Genomic DNA, 23,408 nt, shown 5'->3' with positions numbered 1-23,408 from the left:
ATGGGAGCCAGCTGATCAGCACAGGTTCTGAGGCAGGAGGGGGAGACACCGTCTGGTCTGGGGGCTTCTTGGATTTCTGTTTCTGGAACAGCCGGCTCACATCCGCTTTGTGTATTCTGAGTTCCAGGGGGGAGGGTAGGGGGGTGATAGTTGTGATGGAGGTCGTGGTTTTTGTACTGTACTGTGTAGATGTACTTTGTTTAAGTACATCTGCCCTCCCCTGGTCTGCTGGAATATCACTGCTGTATACACGCACCCACTGCAGTCACCGATCCGCCTGTCGATCACCAGCTCCATCCTTCCTTCACTCGTGAACAAGACCTTGAGATACTTAAACTCCTCCACTTGGGGAAAGACCCCCGACCCGAAGACAGCACTCCACCCTTTTCCGGCTGAGGACCATGGTCTCGGATTTGGAGGTGCTGATTCTCATCCCAGCCGCTTCACACTCGGCTGCGAACTGCTCCAGTGAGAGCCGAAGGTCACGGTCTGATGAGCCCAACAGAACCACATCATCTGCAAAAAGCAGAGACCCAATCCTGAGGTCACCAAACCGGACACCCTCAACGCCCTGGTTGTGCCTAGAAATTCCATCCATAAAAATCTAGTGACCCGCGTCCAGGGGAAGGAGAACGTGAATCCATGTTTTTACTCATCATAAGGGGTCTAATGAGCCGCAGTTCGTCTGGTTCCTCACCCAGGACCTATTTGTCTTGGGTGACCCTACCAGGGGCATAAAGCCCTGGGCAGCTTAGCTCCTGGGATCACTGGAACACGCAAACCCCTCCACCACCATAAGGTGTCGGCTCCAGGAGAGGATGTTTATACATATATTTATAAAAAAATGTGGCATTGAAATTTTGCACTAAACCTCTTTACTATGTGTAATTCTACACATCGAACATAACAGAATGGAGACACAATTCATCAGTTTGATGTAAAAATGCTGAGTACTCGATATTGTGTATTTATCTATGTATCTACTTACCCTTCATGTTCACAGAGGCCCCAGCAGGAATCATCTGGTCTGGATCAGCATAAAAATGGATGGATCTGCTTCTGAAATGCGCCCCCCTGTGGGGTGTAACGGAAAGAGCGCTGAGAGGTAACAGTGTTACAGCCCACTAGCATGCATGTCTCTCTGGGTCTATAGTCAGGCCAGAACATAAAAGTAAACTGGGCTCCTAGCTAGGGCTGGTCAGTGGGCAGCACTTTAATATGTGTAGCTTAATAAAAAGACCTCGTCATCTTCTGTCTTCACCGTCTTCTTCCACAATCAGCCAGTTCTTTTATACTAGAGGCGAGTAACAGACCATCCCTCCTATACAAAATGGCCACATAACAAAACTAAACAAACAAACAAAAACATATATAAACAGGTAAAAAGGAACATCAGTCAAGTCTAGTTATTGGAGGTTTTTAACGGTCATACTAAAAGTTTCATATAATATCTAAATTTTAGATTATACAATTTCCTTAACAGCTGACTGTAAATAAGTCTGTTTACATCAAGAGCTTCACAGCATATCAAAGTACATGAAGGCAGAGCAGAAGGATAAACAGCAGTGTGATGTTGTCCCCATTGTATGAATTTTATTTATACCATGAGGGTTTGTTTCCTCTCGCTGCCCACAGTGTCCCGATGAAGAGAACAGACTCCCCTGTACCCAGCTGTGTTTCCATGAAGAGTGACTGGTCAATGGGAAAACCACTCAACTTCAGAGAGGGACCTTTTCCTACAGATCAAAGGTAAATGTACATTTAAACAAACACTGTTAATGACATTCAGACTCTCATTCAAATGGCACAGAGACACATACAAGCTATGAGGAAATAACATATTTATAATGAATGCAGCAATTTTTACCTTTAACAGATTCCATCACCTTGAGAATTTAAACAAAAGTTTTGTCTGTATTCTATATAAATACCATCTGAAGTAAATGGATGAGGATTACTGTAAAACCTGACTTTCTGCGAGCCGGAATTGGAAGTTATTTAATCGCAAAGTGGATTTTAAATTTCAGTCCTCAGCACAGAGCTGGAAAAAACTGGTTTACCTGTTACCCCCCTGCATGTCCATTAAAGAATGACTCGACAATAGATTGTCGTCTCGTGAGATGGATGTTTCTGTTATGATAACAAATAATTTCACTCTCATGAATTCATTAGATCATATTCAGACGAAGGCTTCAGTTTAACATGTTTAGTCAAACTGTGTGGCTTAAACAATAAACTACTATCATCAGACAAAAAAAAGTGAAAGACTATTGGTTTCTTTGCCAAAGGTGACGTTTATACTTGCTGATTCAGATCATAATTAATGTGACACTGTAGTGGTTCTCATCCCCTGAGTATAAAATAAGATGATTTGTTGATCCAAGAGGGGAAATTCTCTTGTGTTCAGCAGCAAAGTGTTATGTTATTTATATGATTAAAAACAGAGAGCAGCTTTTACCACATTAAAAATGGGACGTTAAGGCTGGCAGTGGGGGCTGCACATCGACAGCAGGCATTGTGGTGTCTAACGGCAGCAGGCAGGAAAGATCCCCAGTAGCGCTTCTTAGCTGACGGTGGGGGAATGAGCCGGTGGCTGAAGGTGCTCCAAGATAGCGCCCCCTGGAGCCTTGGCTGGGTTATGCACCGGGCCAGTGGGGCCAGTGCCCTGGGGCCTCTGGACATTAGAAGCTGTGAGTCACAACATTTATAGTTCAAGCCATGAAATGCGCCCCCCTGTGGGGTGTAAGAGAAAGAGCCCTGAGAGGTAACAGTGTTACAGCCCACTAGCATGCATGTCTCTCTGGGTCTATAGTCAGACCATAGGGCACTTGGTACACGCCAGCCACCTGGGGTACTTGGCACGGTTTTTCGAATGTCTTGCTGGATGTGTTGTCATAGCAGCACATCCAAATCCTCAAACCTGCTCGGAGCAGGTTTGTTCTGCGTAAACTAGGATTAGCTCACAGACTTAATCAGTGTCCGTGCATGGAAATCCGTTCAGTCATGGCCTCACCATTCATATACGTAAAATCAACAAACACATACATACACACACAAACTCATACATACAAACATATATATATATATATATATATATATATATATGAATGAAATGTTGTGTCTGTTCTTCACTTTAACTTGTTCCCATATCCTGCATGATTGTGCTTCTATTTGATCTGTAATTATGGCAATAAAATAATAATGAAACATTGGAACCATAATACTACATTCAAGTGATAAATACAATAACTAAAAACTACTTTAATACACGATTAATTTGTCGGACACTTTTTGCCAGCCGCCTTTTCTGGTTTGGGTCACTTTTGATGTGTTTCCTTTAGTAGATACTAAATCTTTGAATTCATCATTCTCCTCTGTAGCATTCCCCTCGGATTGACGGCCGAAAGACTTGACTGATGGTTCACGATTTATTTAAAATAAATTAATTACCAAAAAAAACGTAGCCAACGTAACAGCTTGTGCCTTTACCAGGGTGGGGGGGGGGGTGGGTTGGGGCTTAAACCATTTACAAAATATCATAAAGCAAAAGACAAACACGTTCTTCGCTTAGCTTAGCTTAACAATGTTCTAGTAACTGAAAAAAAAGTCCCTCAAAAAAAGGGTCCCACTAAATAAAACTACATAAGCATAAATGAATGTATACAAATGAATACAGAATACAAACGTACATTTAAAAATATGCAATATGCACCTCAATATGTTTTGTAACATTAATTAGTCTCATGTCAAACCTTGGGGTTATTTACACTCCCACCAAAATTACGTGTGTTCCAAGCAATACCCACAAACACAAATAATTTTCAAATCTGTATCATTTGGAAAATAAAGCATAAACATCAGTGAAATGTACTTAAGTAGCTTCTCATAACAAGACTAACCTCTGCACTGGACGTTCTAGCACTGACAGCTTACCAAGGCGTTCCCAAGAGACCGTCCTCTACAGAATGCACCGTCCTCTACAGAATGTACCGTCCTCTACAGAATGCACCGTCCTCTACAGAATGCACCATCCTCTACAGAATGCACCGTCCTCTACAGAATGCACCATCCTCTACAGAATGTACCATCCTTTACAGAATGCACCGTCCTCTACAGAATGTACCATCCTCTACAGAATTTCAGAAGCACATATTCCTACTGCTATAAACATCTCATCTCCATTTTCCAACGTTTTAGAAGAGAGTTTAACAGTTGAATGACGTTTATCTGAGGTTTAAACAGTATCTAAAACCTTTGATGGGTCATGAGCAACTCACTGTTAACATCCAGTGTTGATTGTCATTTACGATACGTACAATTATATTAAAATCCATGGGACTGATCTGAAAAACGTATAAACAAAGTACTTAACATTAGAAAATTTGAATAGTAAAAATGTACCTACAATACAATAAATTGTACACAGCAATCCAACTACAAACCTTTAGCCGTGATCCTTTACCCATCCAGATGTTACTCATTGTATAGCTGTCAATCAAAGTGGCACAGCCTGCATTTCTGCTGTTGTACTTTCTCACCAAAACTGTTAAATAACCATTGATGACCTGTGAAATATTAAAGTCACAATATTAAATTTTGTGTTTGATACACCCCATCTCTATAAAGCAATTCTATACATTTAAAGCAAATATTTACCGGTACATATGAAAACCATAACAATTCAGTCAATCTACATCAAATTTTTAGTTGTCTATTTACATTATTTGGAGTTTTCATTTTTGAGAAGTGATATTTAAATAACTTTATTAGTGATGAGAATTACAGCATATATGTCATTTATGAAAGGTCAATTATTTTCAGGTTCATGGTCATATTAGAAATGACATTTGAAATACTAGATATAATGTCCAAATTGTGCTCATTTTTAACCTGTCGGTTTATTATTAGTAATGTAAAATATAATTTTTATGCTTCTAACTTCATTTTCTGTTTAAGTTGTTTAGGCATCACCTTCAAGTAGAGAGAATAAGGAGACAGATAAAGAACAAAAAAATAGTTCCAAATGTATCACTACCAATGCTGGTTAGTGCGGAAATGTTCCCTCTGCCCTCTTATGCTGCATAATTAGTAAAAATACTTCTTATATGAGTCAGGGGTGGAGAACTCTGGTCCTTGAGTGCAGCCCATTTTGCTGATTTCCCAGCTCTGATACGTCTAATAAATGAGGTAAGTAACTGGTGAGTCGAATCAGGTGTGTCTGAGCAAAGAAGCCTCCAATGTAAGTAGGAATCTGGCCTCCAGGCTTTTCAGGAGTTGACCACCCCTGACATAAAAACAAATTGTATTACTTATGGCAGTAATGCAGTATTTGTATGGGAACCAAATGAAGTCTAACTTTTTCACAGAATTATATGAACTAGTATTCAGAGTGCAGGTATTTTGCAGAAAAAAAAAAATATTTATAATATGCCCACTGTCATGCCCTGCTCGTCGGCTCCTCCTGTGTGCCACGCCCCCTGCCTACCCACGTGTTTTCTCCCGATTGTACCCAGCTGTATCTAGTTCATTTGCTCAGTCCTGTGTATATCAGTCCGTGTCTTACCCGAGTCCAGTGTCCGTCATTGATGTCTGTTGCCATCCTGTATTCCCTGCCCCGGATTGCTCCTAATAAACCCCCGTTTTCCCGTATCCTGCTTGCCTGCCTGCTCCTTGCTCGCTCTGCCCGCTTCGCCCGACCGTATCCCGTGACAGAATGACGGACCAAACAAAGAAGCGGAGCAAGCAAATCCCGGAAGAACCGGTACTCCGTCTGGGAGCCTGCGCGTTGGCCAGGCTTTGGCCCTTGAGCGAGGAGGAGGAGGATGAACCCCTGCTACTGTGGCCTTCCGACCCGGACGCCACGGAGTTGCCACCGCCGCTCGAGCGGAATTGCTTCCGGCCTGAGCGGGTGGCGAACAAAGGGGCCGCCACCGTAAGAGATGCCATCCCGCGAATCCCGCGGCGTCTTAAAGGGACCAAGCCCGTCTCGTCTTTACCGGCTCAGCTCGTCCCGCCGCTTACGGCAGAGACACTCCGGCCAGAGGTAATCGCTCCAACCCCGAATCACATTACCCAGTTCTTCACCCTCCAGGGGTTATACTGGAGGGTGAGGGATGAACTGGCCGGGCAGATGTCGCCCGAAGCGGACCAGCTCGTGATACAGCTAGAGGAGGGGTTTGCCGCGTTCACTCCTGCTTCCCCTCCTGAAGTCCTGGAGCAGCTCGCCGCAGATCTCCGAGGGCTGCTCCTGCTCTGGAGAGCGGTGGATCCCGCTCCAGAACGCCCGTCGCTGTCCTCGTACCCCGCTCCCGTGCAGCCGCCATTGCCGGCGGACCCCGCTCCCGTGCAGCCGCCGCCGCCTGCGCAGCCGCCTTCGCTGCCTGCTGCAGCTCCCGGGCAGGCGCCCCCACTGCAGCAACCTGCAGCTCCCGGGCAGGCGCCCCCACTGCAGCAACCTGCAGCTCCCGGGCAGGCGCCCCCACTGCAGCAACCTGCAGCTCCCGGGCAGGCGCCCCCACTGCAGCAACCTGCAGCTCCCGGGCAGGCGCCCCCACTGCAGCCAACTCCAGTTCCTGACCGCGCTCCAGTTCCTGACCGCGCTCCAGTTCCTGCAAAGGCGCCCCCTCTGCAGCCGCCTGCTGCAGCTCCCGGGCAGGCGCCCCCTCTGCAGCCGCCTGCTGCAGCTCCCGGGCAGGCGCCCCCTCTGCAGCCGCCTGCTGCAGCTCCCGGGCAGGCGCCCCCTCTGCAGCCGCCTGCAGCTCCCGGGCAGGCGCCCCCACTGCAGCCACCTGCAGCTCCTGTCCCTGACCGCGCTCCTGTCCCTGACCGCGCTCCTGTCCCTGACCGCGCTCCTGTCCCTGACTGCGCTCCTGTCCCTGACCGCGCTCCTGTCCCTGACCGCGCTCCTGTCCCTGACTGCGCTCCTGTCCCTGACTGCGCTCCTGTCCCTGACCGCCCTGCTGCAGCCGCTCCTGAGGTGCCCCCGCTGCAGTCCCCTGCAGTTCCCGGGCGAGCGCCCCCACAGCAATTGCCTGCAGCCCCAGTTCCTGATCTCGCCCCAGTTCCTGATCTCGCCCCAGTTCCTGATCTCGCCCCAGTTCCTGATCTCGCCCCAGTTCCTGATCTCGCCCCAGTTCCTGATCTCGCCGCAGCCGCTTCCGAGGCGCTCCTGTCCCCGCCTGCTACAGCCGCTTCCGAGGCGCCCCCACTGCAGTCACCTGTAGTTCCAGGGCGAGCGCCCCCACGACGGCGGCTTGCAGCGCCTGGGCCGGCGCCCCCACTGCAGTGTCCTGCAGTTCCAGGGCGAGCGCCCCCACGACGGCGGCTTGCAGCGCCTGGGCCGGCGCCCCCACTGCAGTGTCCTGCAGTTCCAGGGCGAGCGCCCCCACGACGGCGGCTTGTAGCGCCTGGGCCGGCGCCCCCACTGCAGTGTCCTGCAGTTCCAGGGCGAGCGCCCCCACGACGGCGGCTTGTAGCGCCTGGGCCGGTGCCCCCTCTGCAGCGTCCTGCAGTTCCCGGGCGGGCGCCCCCACGGCAGCGGCTTGCAGCACCTGGGCCGGTGCCCCCTCTGCAGCGTCCTGCAGTTCCCGGGCGGGCGCCCCCACGGCAGCGGCTTGCAGCACCTGGGCCGAGGTCCCCACTGCAGCGTCCTGCAGTTCCCGGGCGGGCGCCCCCACGGCAGCGGCTTGCAGCACCTGGGCCGAGGTCCCCACTGCAGCGTCCTGCAGTTTCCGGGCTGATGCCCCTGCAGCCTGACCGTGTTCCTGTCCCGGCGCCCCGGCAGCCTGACCGTGTTCCTGTCCCGGCGCCCCCGCAGCCTGACCGTGTTCCTGTCCCGGCGCCCCCGCAGCCTGACCGCGTTCCTGTCCCGGCGCCCCCGCAGCCTGACCGTGTTCCTGTCCCGGCGCCCCCGCAGCCTGACCTTGTTCCTGTCCCGGCGCCCCCTCCGCCTGCAGCAGCTCCAGAGGCGCCCCCTCTGCCTGCAGCAGCTCCAGAGGCGCCCCCTCCGCCTGCAGCAGCTCCAGAGAGCGCCCCCTCCGCCTGCAGCAGCTCCAGAGAGCGCCCCCTCCGCCTGCAGCAGCTCCAGAGGCACCCCCTCCGCCTGCAGCAGCTCCAGTCCCTGTCCTAGTCCCCGAGGTGGTCCTGGACAACTCCATCTTGGCTCCTCCCTCTTCGGAAGTGGAGGAGCTGGAATGGGACCCCTCGGGGACAGAACTTGTAACCCCTTGTCCCTCGCCCCGGCGACATCGACCCCGAACTAGGGTCGTTATGTCTGTGTCCCGCAAGGGGAGGGGACACAGACGTAGGACTGGGGTCCCGCCCGCCCTGCCCCCTGGCTCGCCCTCCCTCGCCTGCGCTCTGGCTCGGCTGGCGCCTGCGGGTCCTGGCCCTCCGGGTCGGGCGTCGCCTGCGGGTCCCCCTCCGAGGCTTCGTCGCCCCGCCTCGCTCCCCTCTCCAGAGCCTGGTCGGTCGCCTGCAGGCTCCCCGACGGCGGCTCCTCGGTTGCCTGCGGGGCCCCTACCTCCGGCCCTCCCCCAGACGTTGCCGCCTGCTGCAGCTCCCCCCTCCTCCGGGCCTTCGCCGTGGGCCCCTCCTGCTCCCTCGTCCCCTTCCCTGGTGCTCCCGCCTGCTCCCTCCCTGGCCCCTCCGCGGGTCCCTCGCCCTGCCTCCTCGGCCCCTCCGAGGTCCCCTCCGGCTCCGGCCGCCTGCGGCCCCTCTGGCTGCCTCCCGTCACCCGCTTGGGCTCCCTCGGGCTCCCCTTTGTTCCCCCTCCTTGTCTCCCTACGCCCCTGCCTTTGTCCCGCCTGTCTCTGCCCCTTCGTTTTCTGCTCGCCCTTTCGTTCCGCCCGTCTCTGTTCCTTGTGCCCCGGTGTACCCGCCTTGCACTCCTGGCCCCTTTCTTCCTCCTGTTCCCGCTGTGTCTCCCTTCCTGGTCTGTCTCTCTGCTTTCCCGACCCTCTGTCAGGTTTTGTCCTTTGTCTTGTCCCTGGCTGTGTTTTGTGCCTCGGTCCTGTTTCCTGTCTCTCGTTGATGGTTCTGTTTTTTTTGCTCCAGGTCCCGGTTCCCGTGTCCCGTCTGTCGCCTCCTCCCTGGCACGCCCGGTGAAGCGCGCCTTTGGGGGGGGGTTCTGTCATGCCCTGCTCGTCGGCTCCTCCTGTGTGCCACGCCCCCTGCCTACCCACGTGTTTTCTCCCGATTGTACCCAGCTGTATCTAGTTCATTTGCTCAGTCCTGTGTATATCAGTCCGTGTCTTACCCGAGTCCAGTGTCCGTCATTGATGTCTGTTGCCGTCCTGTATTCCCTGCCCCGGATTGCTCCTAATAAACCCCCGTTTTCCCGTATCCTGCTTGCCTGCCTGCTCCTTGCTCGCTCTGCCCGCTTCGCCCGACCGTATCCCGTGACACCCACCATAAATAGGCAGTCGAGAAAAAAAAAAGTGTATGTTATGAAAATACTTTCAAGATATATATATATATATATATATATATATATATATATATATATATATATATATGGGATCTTTCAATTGCATCATTTTGACTGTGATACACTAGACCTATTCAGGAACAATAGAAAAATAAAACAACTGAGCTATGTGACAAATAATTAATTATAATGAATTGAAAATGTATTAACATTTATAGCCTAACCTGGTGTTGTTCTGGCACCTCAGAAGGGTAGCGGGCCTCCAAACATGAGGAAGTACGGTGAGAACTTAGTTGTGATTTGTTTTTTTGTGCACAATCCAAACATAATTGCATCCAGATATACGTCCCACGTATCTGGTCTCTCACCCACTAATTTGCTTAGAGTTCTGAAAAAGTATTTGGCAAAACCAGAAAGAGTATTTGTTAAATCAAAAGCAAAAAATATCAGCTAATGTTTGAAACCAATGCTTCTTGAAAATATTTTGGAATACCTTAATAATGACAATTCATGTTACTCATAAACAACACTTGAAGTCACAAAGGTAAAAACTAGTAAGATGCATTTTCCCAACCTTTGGATAGTCCCATTCATCCGCTCCACCAAGCCATTGGTTTGCGGATGATAAGGAGAGCATAAACTTCGTTCCGTTGAAAGTTTTGTGCAGACTCGCTTGTTGATCTGTTAATAAAGATTAACATGTAATAAAGCTAAAAAAGTGTACAGACAGTATAATAAGGAATATGTTTGCAATTTAAGTATCATATTCTCTGTCCATTAAAGTCACTTATTTGATCAATCCAATTTACCGCATTGACGGATTCCCTTCCTTGGTCAGTCAGAATTCTTTTCGGAGCCCCAAACTAAACGATAAACGAATTTCAAAATGCTTGTGGTGACTTCCTCTGCACATTTGCATTTTAGCAGGTAGGCTTGTGACCACTTGGTAAAATAATCCACAAGGACACATATATATTTATGGTCCTGTTTTGTTGTCACCAATTGCCCTATCAGGTCCATCCCAACCAGCTCAAATGGTTCCGTGACCTTAAAAAGAAGAGTAAAATTATATAACAAATAACGGAATGCGATTATTGTCTGTGGTGGTGGAATGCTTGGTTATGTTCACAAATGTCAGTAGTTAAACACTGGCTGTATCCTAACTTTACCATCATGTTGATCCTTGTGCTACAGGGAGTCAATTTAGAAATGAATCTGCTGAATTATGCAAATGTAAATGAATGTGCATTTGCTCACTGGGTGCCAGTAAAATCAGATGGAAATTTAATGTCATATTTGATGACGTGAGGCTCTCAGATTAGAGTTCATATTTCTCTGACACATCTAGTGTTGCATTCAGAACATTCAGAAAAGCTAAACTAAACTAAAAAGGTAAACATTTGGCTTATCCAAATGAATGGAATATATCATAGTATACATACAGTATATTTCATTAATGAGCAACTTTGACTGTTGTGGTGGTGCATCTATTCTAGTTTGAGAACTATAAGTTAAAAGAACAAACTATACTTACCTTTATGGGTGTATATTGCACTTGTTTTATTACATTCTGACTGGCCTGGCATGTCACACACTCTGACACCTATAAAGACATAGACATCAAATAGTTGAAATCAACTGCCACAATCAATTGGCACTCATCAAATATATTGTTCTGCATTAAAGATTGAATGAATTGACAAAAAATAGAAGAAAAAGATTTAAACCATCACTGTCAAAGAGAAAAAACACATATCTGCAAAAATCTGCATTTCTTAAAACTGAAACATACTGATTACAATTTGCTACATTACTCACATGAAAAAATGCTTTTAAAACCATTTTAATTCAGTTGTATCTTATTAAGATACCTTACGGGATCTTAATTTGTGATGACCAGAGAATGAATAAATATGAACCTATTATCTACCTATATTAATAGAAAAAGAACAGTGTCACATTTGAGAAACCTGCAAGAGAACATAGCTTGTGAAATTTACTCACCCATTTATCAATGTCAGCTGACATTCCAGGCCAGAAGAGTCTCTTAGAAATTGCATCTCTTGTTTTTTTTGGCCAGTGTGAGCTCCGGTGGAACTTGCATGGAAATCGATGAATATTGTATTCGCTTCTTCAGCACCACAGACCACCTTTATTTTGACTGGCCTTGCTTGTCCTTTTATATAGTATAGCGATCCACCTAAAAATATCAAATGAAATAATTTTTATTAAAAATAAACACTTCACACCAATACAGCAACAAAGACATACCTGGAGATAGTAACAAGGGCACTGTTTCCTGTTGCGAAGTGTAGGGGACGAATATTGTCAAGGTTTTTCTTCCTCTGTGCTAATCAAGAATCAGTAGCTGCCTGTGCAGTTCTGCAGCTGTCAGTCTTTATTGTGCCTTTTAGAAACATAACTGAGGCACAAGGTCCTCAATTGTTTATATACATATGAAAACAGACACACAGAAAGACACACGCATACATACACATACACACCTATACACTTCAAAATGCATGTTCATAATACATAAATAATAAGGGAGTAATTTTACAGCAGCCATCTATTCCTTTACATGCATGTCACACAATACTTACATGGTACACATACATACAATAATATTATATCATATCTTCAATAATTCACACTAAACAAAAGTATATTCATTATTGTATAATATAATAAATTCTTCCTTAGGAGAAATATAGTTAAGATAAGATCTTTATTGTCACTATTACAGAAACAGTGAAAAAACAGTCCAGTGGCTCCCTGTTTAGCAGCATAAGTTACAGTAGAGTAATAAATAAGAGAAATAAGAACAACACAAAAAGAGACAGACATCCTATTACAGTACGAGTGTCTGAGTGCAATGTGTACAATATGTCAGTCAAGGTAGTGTGTGCTTAATGACCTGCCCTATGCATAGTGCTGCTTAGAAGACATTCAGGGGGGTGGATACTGTTTCACAGAAACAGTCATTCAGGGGTGGGGGATGGGCGCATTTGGCTGCCTGTGGGTCAATCAATATGTTGCTGAATAATCCCAACTCTTTATCAGATTTTGATGTCCTGGCATGTTCTCCTCCAGGTTTGGTTCATTTGATTGTGAAACAGTTACGTTTAATCAGGTATTTTTGGTTGTATTTTAACAAATACTGCACATAGGATTGCTACACTGAAATATAGTAATCAAGAATGAAAACGAGGTGGTCACATTTCTTTTTTTCACGTTCACCCCTTGTAGTCTTAATTGATTAACAGGTTTTACTTTAAAGTAGTTATAGGGAGATGTATTTTAGTCACGCGAGTTGTGCGCACCAGTTACGGGCGAATGCGCATGTGACAAAGTCTGGAGCGCACATTATGATGGTTGCGCATATAATAATGAAAAAAAAAATGTAGAAAGGTACTTCGCACACAAAACGTCCAGAGGCAGTGTTTGGCTCAGCAAGTTAAACCTCAGTGCTCATGATCAGAAAGTCACTGGTTCAAATCTACTCTCGGCATGTTTGTGGGTCCTTAAACAAGGCCTTTACATCCCTGAGGTACTACAGCAGAAAGCCGTCTTTTGCTCTCAGAGCGCAAAATGGGGGAGGTGAAAAGAGAATTTCCCAAGTATAACAAAGTATTCGGTGCCACTTTACAATAAGGCTACCTTTATAAAGGGGTTATGGATTGTTTATAAGCAGGTTATAAATTAGGTTGTACCACTTCGTAAATCATTAATAGACAATTATAAACAAGTTATACCACAGTTTTCTGTCATGCCCGGCTCGTCCGCTTCTCGTGTGTGCCACGCCCCCTGATTAGCCATGTGTGATTCCCTGATCGTCTCCTGCTGTGTCCGATTACTTTGATTAGTGCTGTCCTATTTTAAGTCCTGGTCTTACCTGTTTCCCTTGTCTGTCATTGATGTTAGTCGATGTTCGTGCTTCGTCTCCGAATAAACCCCTCGTTTGCCCTGATTTTCGTCTTCCAGCCTGTTTCTTGCTTGCCTGCCCACACGATCGCCGTTCTGCTAGCCCCGATCGTGACAGAATGACAGACCCCAAAAAAAAGAGGAGACAGAGGAGAGGGAGGATCCCGGAGGAGCCGGAGATCTACCTGGGAGCTCGCTTGCTCTCCAGGCTATGGCTCCCGACCGAGGAGGAACCTGTCTCGCTCCCAGACCCAGGACCGATACGTCTGGGAGCCTGCTCATTGGCCCGGCTGGGGTTCGCAAGTGACGACGAAGAGGAAGAGCCCTTCATGTTCCCGGACCCGGAGCCATTCCCCCCGGGACATCTACTGCCCCCCGAGCGGTATTTATTCCGGCCTGAGCCACTGGCCAACGGGGGAGGCATTAGAGCGGCAGCCGCCCCTGAGGCGCTCCCCACGCCTCCGCCAGACGCAAAGGCTGCCCTGGCCAATCGATTCTTCACCCTCCAAGGGCTCTACTGGAGGGTGATTGCAGATTCGGCCACCCCGGGTAGCCCAGAGCTAGACAAGCTCACCGGACAGCTCAGGAGGGACTTTGATGCCTTCACCCCCTCCTCTGATCAAGGGGACCTCGAGCGCTTGGCAGAGGGTGTAAGGAGGCTGATCCAGCTCCGGAAGGCTGCGGCGCCTACTTCCGAGCTACTGCCTCTGCTCACAACTCCAGCGCCGGCGCAGCCGCCCCTACCCGCGGACCCTGCTCCGGAGCCACCGCCTCTGCCTTCAGACCCTGCTCCCGTGCAGCCGCCTCTGCCTTCGGACCCCGCTCCCGTGCAGCTGCCTCTGCCTTCGGACCCCGCTCCCGTGCAGCTGCCTCTGCCTACGGACCCCGCTCCCGTGCAGCCGCCTCTGCCTTCGGACCCCGCTCCCGCCGCCTGCGCAGCCGCCGCCTGCGCAGACTCCCCTCTGTAGCAGCCTGCAGCTCCCGGACAGGCGCCCCCTCTGCAGCAGCCTGCAGCTCCCGGACAGGCGCCCCCTCTGCCTGCAGCTCCCACGCCCGAGGCGCTCCTTCCACCTCCTGTAACTGTGGCCCCTGGGGCCCTTGTTCCTGGCCCCACTCTAGTCCCTTCTACCCCGGTGACTCCTGTCCCTGACCCCTCTCCAGTCCCTTCTGCCCCAGTCCCCGAGGAGGTCCCGGAGGACCCCACCGTCGCTCCTCCCTCCTCAGAGGTGGAGGAGCTCGAATGGGACCCCTCAGGGACCCTTCTAATGACTCTTTGGCCCGCACCTCGGCGTACTCGACCCCGACCGGGGATCATATCGTCTGTGTCCCGTAAAGGGAGGGGACACAGACGAAGGACTGGGGTCCCTCCCGCCCTACTCCTGGCTCGTCCTCCCTCGCCAGCGCTGCAGCTAGGTCGGCGCCTGCAGGTCCTGGTCCTCCGGGTCGGCAATCGCCTGTGGGTCCCCCTTCACACCCTCGTCGCCCTGCCTCGCTCCCTCCGCCGACTCCTCGGCGGTCGCCTGCGGGTCCTCCCGCTCCGGCTCGTCGGAGGACGTCGCCACCTGCTGCAGCTCCCCCCCTCTCCTTGCCCTCACCAGGGTCCCCTCCGACTCCCTTCTCGTCCCCTCTGTCTGTCCCTCGCCCTGCCTCCTCGGCCGTTCCGAGGTCCCCTCCGGCTCCGGCCTTCCGGATGTTAGTCGATGTTCGTGCTTCGTCTCCAAATAAACCCCTCGTTTGCCCTGATTTTCAGCTTCCAGCCTGTTTGTTGCTTGCCTGCCCGCACGATCGCCATTCTGCTAGCCCCGATCGTGACATTTTCAATGCATTCCTACCAATTATAAGTCGTGAAGGGGAGCCTTATTGTTAAGTGGTACCAAATATTCTAAGAATAACATTTAAATACGAATCGATAAAAATCAGCACACAATCCTAAATCTTTTTGGACATTAATGTTGCTGCTAAATAGGCCTACCATATAAATCGCTTGGACCCCTAAAAATCACTCAGCTCTAAGGTCATAATCCACATATGCCTCAATTAAAAATTATTTATGGTTGTACATAATGAAATTCTGACTAAATGTCAATTTAGTGCACGCAACTTCATACTTGCCTTCTACACAATATTTAGACGCTTTGCGTCGAAGATCACCTTTTTGGGCTTTCAAAAAACCTGGTGGGTATTGTCCTTTAGTTTTATAAATAAAAATCTTCTGATAAATTTCAGTATCCATGGCTAGATTATGCGATTTTATGTAGCTGAAATGTAACTAACCGGTTCTCTAGCACAGAGTCTCTGAGTCGAGGACCTTGCCTAATTGGCTGATGTCAAAGAGCGCCTTAAAGGTGTACGTGTAACATAAAGTGAAATCTTTTTAAAAATTCAAAATGTCAGTATGAAATAGTTGATAAGTAATGTAATTCTGAAGCTATATTTTAGACAAAAACATATATATGAATGATGAAGTAATGCCGAACAGTACTAACCCACATATCCAGTTAATAATCTTTAGCACATCACAGGGAAACTGGGAACTTACACAGCCAATAGCCAGATTTGGAACATCATTATTATGCATTGTGTTGCAGTTATAGGTCTCATCTATTTAGATTTTGACATGGAGTCCTGATGATGAGTGCAAAAATAAAGGGCACAGCCTAGTAGACAACAATATTCAGTGTCATCACTTGATTCTAATTGATTTACAGTCAAAACATGAAAAATAAATCAAACAGCTTTTAAAAAAAGTTCTGAGAAAAAAAGAAAAGAATACTTCTGACAGTAACAAATAGTACTACCTGAGGAAATTTCATTTATGTAGGACATTCAGACCCAGAATTCAAAGGGGGTGCAATTCATGGCAGGTCCCCTAAAGTTATCTTAGCAGATAGATTTGAAAAGGGTGCATACCGTTATGCTAAAGGACACACCCCCTTCCACCCCTGCATGCTCCTGTCAGTTCACCTCCTCATAATATGCTTTTCATAAACCTGCACAATAGAAAAAGATCAATAAACAGTGCAAACTTTGTAAGGTACTAATAACACAGGTACTGAGCCAGTTTCTTAAATACGAAACAAGTAAGCGGCCGTAAAATGCGCCCCCCCCCCCCCCCCCCCACGCGCGCGCGCTGCACGTGATATGGCATTCATGAACTTATAATATCTATTTCTTTAAATATGTCGCTTGCTAGCAGCATTTCGTGATAGAATCAAAGGGGAGATTGGAAATGAACTTCCTGCCAGGTTAGCCCTCATAAAGATAAATATCTTTTTTGTTTAGGTATTTCGGATCTTCATTGTGGAGAAAGATAATTACTAGATATTTATTCCCTGCATTTCACGGCAGGGGTGCAGAATTCGGCACAACACCTGTTAATATACCTTGGAAAAAGGTGTGGACTTTACCTTCTAAGTTTTTATCAACAAATAAAGTAGAAGAAGTCACCTTTAAATTGACACATAAAGTTTATCCTTCCAAATATTTTGCAATCTAAAAGGATCAGAAAGATTGACACCAGCTGTTCTTTCTGTGAATGTGACTGAAAAACTAATGTTAGTTTATTTTGGTCTTGCCCTTTTGCTGAAAAATTCTACTCTGATATGCTTAATATGATACAAACAAATGTATGTCATAATTTTCAGTTTTCTTGTAAAGATGTTTTTTGCGGGTTTTTGTGACTGGAAGAATACATGTCACGATCGCCGTCGGGCGAGCAGGGAGCAGAAAATCAGGAACTCCGGTTTATTAGGTAGAACAAACAGACCAGGCGAAACACGGAGCACGACGTCAATGACGGAACTGGGGATACGTACTTTGACGTGGACTTAAATACACAGGACTGAATGAAACAACAAGAAACAGCCGATAACATCGGGCATCCACTTGAGGTTAACGAGGGGGGCGTGGCACACAGGAGGATCGTACAAGCCGGGCGCGACAATACGGATAAATTTAATACTGTTAATTTTATATTCATAAATGTAACTACAATAAATCCAACCTATTTTTCCCTGTTCACAAATTAGACCTAATAAATTATATTAATCTAATCAGAAAGTCTAAAAATAAAAACAATCAGAACTGTATCCTGATTTGATGCTTTTTTTAACCTGATGTATAGACATAGTGCTAAAATGTTCTGTCATATTTGGTACTGAGATGGTATCTTTTACTTTGCAATAACTGTCTAAATATCTTTGTTCTTGTTTTGTTTAATGTTCTGTCTGTATAATGTTAGCTGTGCTTGTTGAGCATTGGAAAAAAAAAGTGTGATTCAAGTATTTAGTTTGACCTTTACTTTGCTGCACCAGTTAATATATTTTGATGAAATTATAAAATTACACAGTTGTGTCTTTGACGCCTCAACCCCCAAATAGGTTTGATCCCATTTCTAAATTTCTCAAATCGCCACTGTTAATGATTTAAGTGTTACTGCAGTACCGCTTTTTACATGCACGATCATCCTGAATGTGTGTTATAACCGAATTACCTTTATTGTTACTAATTATTAAGTCACATAGATAATATCCCCCCAAAACCCTACGATGTGCCGCTGAGTCCTTGTCCATTTTTTGCATGAAACGGAGCTTATTTCCTGCCTGTAAACGAAAGTGAAATTAAGTGTCGGGATTTTAAAGGCAGCGTCGCTATTTTATCAAGAAACATTTTATCAAGATTCTGGAATAATTTAAAGATATTCTATGTTTCAAGGTAAGACTATATTATTATTATTATTATTATTATTATTATTATTATTATTATATAATAATAAAATGAATATGTTTTGCACAGCCTACATATATAGCGGGATTTAAAATAAAACAGCAGATTTGGCAAAAAGAGACAATGACACGGTTTTTCGGTCTGGTGAGAACAGAATACTTAATCCTTGGCTTCTTATTATTAGAAATGTAATGAGAAATTTGAGTGTTCAATATAATTAAACATTAAATATACGTCCGTACAGCACAGTAGGTTACTGTACGTGTATCAGAAGAGTTTTCGAATTAACATCAATAATATTTAATTACTTACGCTCAGCCATGAGTTCGCCTAATATATGGTGCTGCGTAAATATTGGCCGGGGCGTAGGCTGTAATATTTTGAAGCTATATTAAGTTTTTCTTTTTTAAAGTGTTGGGGATTAATATGCTAGTGTGCCGAAACATCCGGGTTAAACTCAAGGCTTAACATTTTATTAAGTCAAAGGTTTTACTACGGGTCTGTTCTGTGTTCTCCAATCTGAAATTGTATTCATACTTTGCAGTCGTATTTAAACTGTTTAAAGCAAATAGTACGTAAGTCTGATGTATGTGTGTGTGTGTATGTGTGTGTGTATAAGTGTGAGCTTTTTATTATCAGTGCCGAAAAGGGCGCAGCAGAGCCAGCGAGCAGGAATGAATCACACATCGCGGAAACCGAGCGGAGTAAATACGGAGGGGGAGTCACACATTTTACCGGAAAATAAACACACGGTGTGATTTTAGAGACACAAACTTGACTTTTACACAGACGGTGGGTTTGCGCTTGTGGTAACGAAGCATTTTGAGCAACGCTTCCCCTTTTCCTCTGGGAGAAGCAAGGTAAGCGTCCCTTTCTCCAGAGAAAGACAAGACAAAGCAGGTGTTCCAGCTCTTTCCGTGAAAAGTTATTCGTGAAAAACAAGTTATACAAGTGACCAATGAAAAACATGTTTGTGCAGTTCAACCATGGCACAATAATATTATGGGTGAATCATGGACGACGTATTTGAAACTCGGGATTAGTCTATACACGATCAGAATCAATGCATGCATCAATCACCTCATATGTATACGTCTGCTGGGGGCGGGGGTTGGGGGCACTCCGTCAAACCGTGAGTAGTGGAGCCAAACAATCACAACAAATCAATAACAGTAATAAGCTAGAAAGAGATCTCTCAGTGGAGGAGATTGATGATTTTATATCGTCAAAGGCGTCTAGGGATGTTTCAATACCATGGATACGCACCGCCCGCGTTAGAATGGGAGGGAAAATCTTTGTGACTTCGACATGGTTAAAGTATATTCGGAACTGTTGTAATAGCGATTTGGAGGTTAAATGGTGGAGAAATTAAATAGTTGGGAGCTGAGCAAGACTCTAAGCGGACATTTACACACAAATAAAGTGTGTAAATGAACAATACGATATAGTAAGCAACGTAAATCTTATATACAGAAAATACAAAGATTACAGAAATATATCCCACAGACTGTACATAGAGTGCAGTTGCAGTGCTGTAGGTGTTTAGCAGTGTGACAGATTAGCTGTTTAGGAGGGAGATGGCGAGGGGAGAGAAGCTGTTCCTGTGTCGGGTGTCCTGGTCTGCAGGCTTCTATATCGTCTGCCAGAGGGCAGCAGCTCAGAAAGTCTGTGTCCAGGCTGTGTGGGATCTGGGATGATTCTCCTGCCATTTTCCTGGATCTTGAGAGAGACAGATCCTGGATGGAGGGCAGGGGGCACCGATGATCTTTTCTGCTGTCTGTACGGTCCGCTGCAGTCTCTTCCTGTCCTGTTTGGTGGCTGCTCCATACCAGACTGTGATGGAGGGCAGTGGGGCACCGATGATCTTTTCTGCTGTCTGTACGGTCCGCTGCAGTCTCTTTCTGTCCTGTTTGGTGGCTGCTCCATACCAGACTGTGATGGAGGGCAGGGGGCGCCGATGATCTTTCTGCTGTCCGTACGGTCCGCTGCAGTCTCTTCCTGTCCTGTTTGGTGGCTGCTCCATACCAGACTGTGATGGAGGGCAGGGGGCACCGATGGTCTTTCTGCTGTCCCTACGGTCCGCTGCAGTCTCTTCCTGTCCTGTTTGGTGGCTGCTCCATACCAGACTGTGATGGAGGAGCAGGGGGGCACCGATGATCTTTTCTGCTGTCCGTACGGTCCGCTGCAGTCTCTTCCTGTCCTGTTTGGTGGCTGCTCCATACCAGACTGTGATGGAGGGCAGGGGGCACCGATGATCTTTTCTGCTGTCCGTACGGTCCGCTGCAGTCTCTTCCTGTCCTGTTTGGTGGCTGCTCCATACCAGACTGTGATGGAGGAGCAGAGGACAGACTCAGTGACTGCAGTGTAGAACTGGATCAGCAGCTCCTGTGGAAGACTGTACTTCCTCAGTTGTCTCAGGAAGTACATCCTCTGATGGGCCTTTTTGAGGATGGAGGAGATGTTGGTCTCCCACTTCAGGTCCTGGGAGATGGTGGTACCCAGGAACTTGAAGAACTCCACAGTAGACACTGGGCTGTCTGATATGGTGAGGGGGAGCAGTGATGACGGACGTCTCCTGAAGTCCACTGTCATCTCTACAGTCTTGTGCGTGTTCAGCTCCAGGTTGTGCTGACTGCACCAGAGTACCAGCCACTCAACTTCCTGCCGGTATGCAGACTCATCACCATCCTGAATGAGCCCAATGATGGTGTCGTCTGCAAACTTCAGGAGTTTTACAGCGTTCCTGGAGGTGCAGTCATTGGTGTAGAGGGAGAAGCGCAGTGGGGAGAGGACACATCCTTCAGGGGCACCAATACTGAGGGACCGTGATTCAGAAGTGACCCCCCCCCAGCCTTACTTGCTGCTTCCTCTCTGTCAGGAAGCTGGTGATCCACTGGCAGGTAGCTGGTGACACGCTGAGCTGGGAGAGTTTGGAGGAGAGGAGATTAGGCACAATGGTGTCGAAAGCCGAACTAAACTCCACAAAGAGGATCCTGGAAAAAGTTCCTGGACGGTTGAGATGTTGCAGGATATAATGCAGCCCCATATTCACTGCATCATCCACCGACCTGTTTGCCCGGTAGGCAAACTGCAGGGGGTCCAGCTGGTGTCCTGTAATGTCCTTCAGATGGGCTAAAACCAGGCGTTCAAAGGATTTCATGACCACAGACGTCAAGGCGACAGGTCTGTAGTCATTCAGTCCTGTGATGGTGGGTTTCTTGGGGATGGGATAATGGTGGAGTGTTTGAAGCAGGAGGGAACTTCACACAGCTCCAGGGATGTATTGACGATGTGGGTGAAGATGGGAGCCAGCTGATCAGCACAGGTTCTGAGGCAGGAGGGGGAGACACCGTCTGGTCTGGGGGCTTCTTGGATTTCTGTTTCTGGAACAGCCGGCTCACATCCGCTTCGTGTATTCTGAGTTCCGGGGGGGAGGGTAGGGGGGTGATAGCTGTGATGGAGGTCATTGTTTTTGTACTGTACTGTGTAGATGTACTTTGTTTAAGTACATCTGCCCTCCCCTGGTCTGCTGGAATATCACTGCTGTATACATCCACCCACTGCAGTCACCGATCTGCCTGTCGATCTCCCGCTCCATCCTTCCCTCACTCATGAACAAGACCTTGAGATACTTAAACTCCTCCACTTGGGGAAGGACCTCCTCCCTGACCCGGAGAGAGCATTCCACCCTTTTCCAGCTGAGGACCATGGTCTCGGATTTGGAGGTGCTGATTCTCATCCCAGCCGCTTCACACTCAGCTGCGAACTGCTCCAGTGAGAACTGAAGGTCACAGTCCGATGAGGCCAACAGAACCACATTATCTGCAAAAAGCAGAATCCCAATCCTGAGGTCACCAAACCCGACACCCTCAACGCCCTGGTTGTGCCTAGAAATTCCATCCATAAAAGTCTAGTGACCCCCGTCCAGGGGAGGGAGAACGTGAATCCATGTTTTTACTCATCATAAGGGGTCTAATGAGCCGCAGTTCGTCTGGTTCCTCACCCAGGACCTGTTTGCCTTGGGTGACCCTACCAGGGGCATAAAGCCCCAGGCAGCTTAGCTCTTGGGATCACTGGAACACGCAAACCCCTCCACCACGATAAGGTGTCGGCTCCAGGAGAGGATGTTTATACATATATTTCTAAAAAAATGTGGCATTGAAATTTTGCACTAAACCTCTTTATTATGTGTGATTCTACACATGGTACATAATAGAATGGAGACCCAATTCATCAGTTTGATGTAAAAATGCTGAATACTCGATATTGTGTATTTATCTATGTATCTACTTACCCTACATGTTCACAGAGGCCCCAGCAGGAATCATCTGGTCTGGATCAGCATAAAAATGGATGGATCTGCTTCTGAAATGCGCCCCCCTGTGGGGTGTAACAGAAAGAGCCCTGAGAGGTAACAGTGTTACAGCCCACTAGCATGCATGTGTCTCTGGGTCTATAGTCAGGCCATAACATAAAAGTAAACTGGGCTCCTAGCTAGGGCTGGTCAGTGGGCAGCACTTTAATATGTGTAGCTTAATAAAAAGACCTCGCCATCTTCTGTCTTCACCGTCTTCTTCCACAATCAGCCAGTTCTTTTATACTAGAGGCGAGCAACAGACCATCCCTCCTATACAAAATGGCCACATAACAAGACTAAACAAACAAACAAAAACATATATAAACAGGTAAAAAGGAACATCAGTCAAGTCTAGTTATGGAGGTTTTTAACGGTCATACTAAAAGTTTTATATAATATCTATATTTTAGATGAGACAATTTCCTTATCAGCCGACTGTAATTAAGTCTGTTTACATCAAGATCTTTACAGCATATCAAAGTACATGAAGGCAGAGCAGAAGGCTAAACAGCAGTGTGATGTCGTCCCTATTGTATGAATTATATTTATACCATGAGGGTTTGTTTCCTCTCGCTGCCCACAGTGTTCTGATGAAGAGAGCAGACTCCCCTGTACCCAGCTGTGTTTCCCTGAAGAGTGACTGGTCAATGGAGCCTCCACATGCCTTCAGAGAGGGACCTTTTCCTACAAATCAAAGGTAAATGTGCATTTAAACAAACACTGTTAATGACAATCAGACTCTCAGTCAAATGGCACAGAGACTCATACAAGCTATGAGGAAAAAACACATTTATAATGAATGCACCAATTTTTACCTTTAATAGATACCATCACCTTGAGAATTTAAACAAAAGTTTTGTCTGTATTCTATATAAATAACATCTGAGGTAAATGGATGAGGCTTACTGTAAAACCTGACTTTCTGCGAGCTAGAATTGGAAGTTATTCAATTGAAAAGTGGATTTTAAATTTCAG

General features: G+C 47.1%; 1 protein-coding gene and 1 long non-coding RNA gene across 3 annotated transcripts in view; one reads left to right on the top strand and one right to left on the bottom strand.

The window, feature by feature from the left end:
- LOC125721617 (NACHT, LRR and PYD domains-containing protein 12-like) overlaps positions 1–23,408 on the top strand; it is a 566,129-nt gene that overhangs the window by 82,577 nt on the left and 460,144 nt on the right. Inside the window, exons 2-4 of the mRNA XM_048997598.1 lie at positions 1,004–1,105; positions 1,636–1,749; positions 23,017–23,130. Of these exons, the coding sequence (XP_048853555.1) occupies positions 1,044–1,105; positions 1,636–1,749; positions 23,017–23,130 (290 nt within the window). The 5' untranslated portion in view covers positions 1,004–1,043. The remainder of the gene's footprint in view (positions 1–1,003; positions 1,106–1,635; positions 1,750–23,016; positions 23,131–23,408) is intronic.
- The window catches only part of LOC125721628 (uncharacterized), a 32,916-nt gene continuing 10,558 nt past the window's right edge, over positions 1,051–23,408 (bottom strand). Inside the window, exons 1-3 of one of the 2 annotated variants that reach the window (XR_007385862.1) lie at positions 22,985–23,119; positions 22,623–22,703; positions 1,051–1,240 (exon numbers count right to left, since the gene is read on the bottom strand). This is a non-coding gene — a long non-coding RNA (uncharacterized LOC125721628). Of the gene's footprint in view, positions 1,241–22,466; positions 22,704–22,984; positions 23,120–23,408 lie in introns of those variants that run through there. The other variant, XR_007385861.1, reaches the window with a different exon arrangement.

Source organism: Brienomyrus brachyistius, unplaced genomic scaffold (genome assembly GCF_023856365.1).
Source record: "Brienomyrus brachyistius isolate T26 unplaced genomic scaffold, BBRACH_0.4 scaffold34, whole genome shotgun sequence".
NCBI classification, from domain to species: domain Eukaryota; kingdom Metazoa; phylum Chordata; class Actinopteri; order Osteoglossiformes; family Mormyridae; genus Brienomyrus; species Brienomyrus brachyistius.
This window is presented reverse-complemented; position numbering and strand designations above follow the sequence as displayed.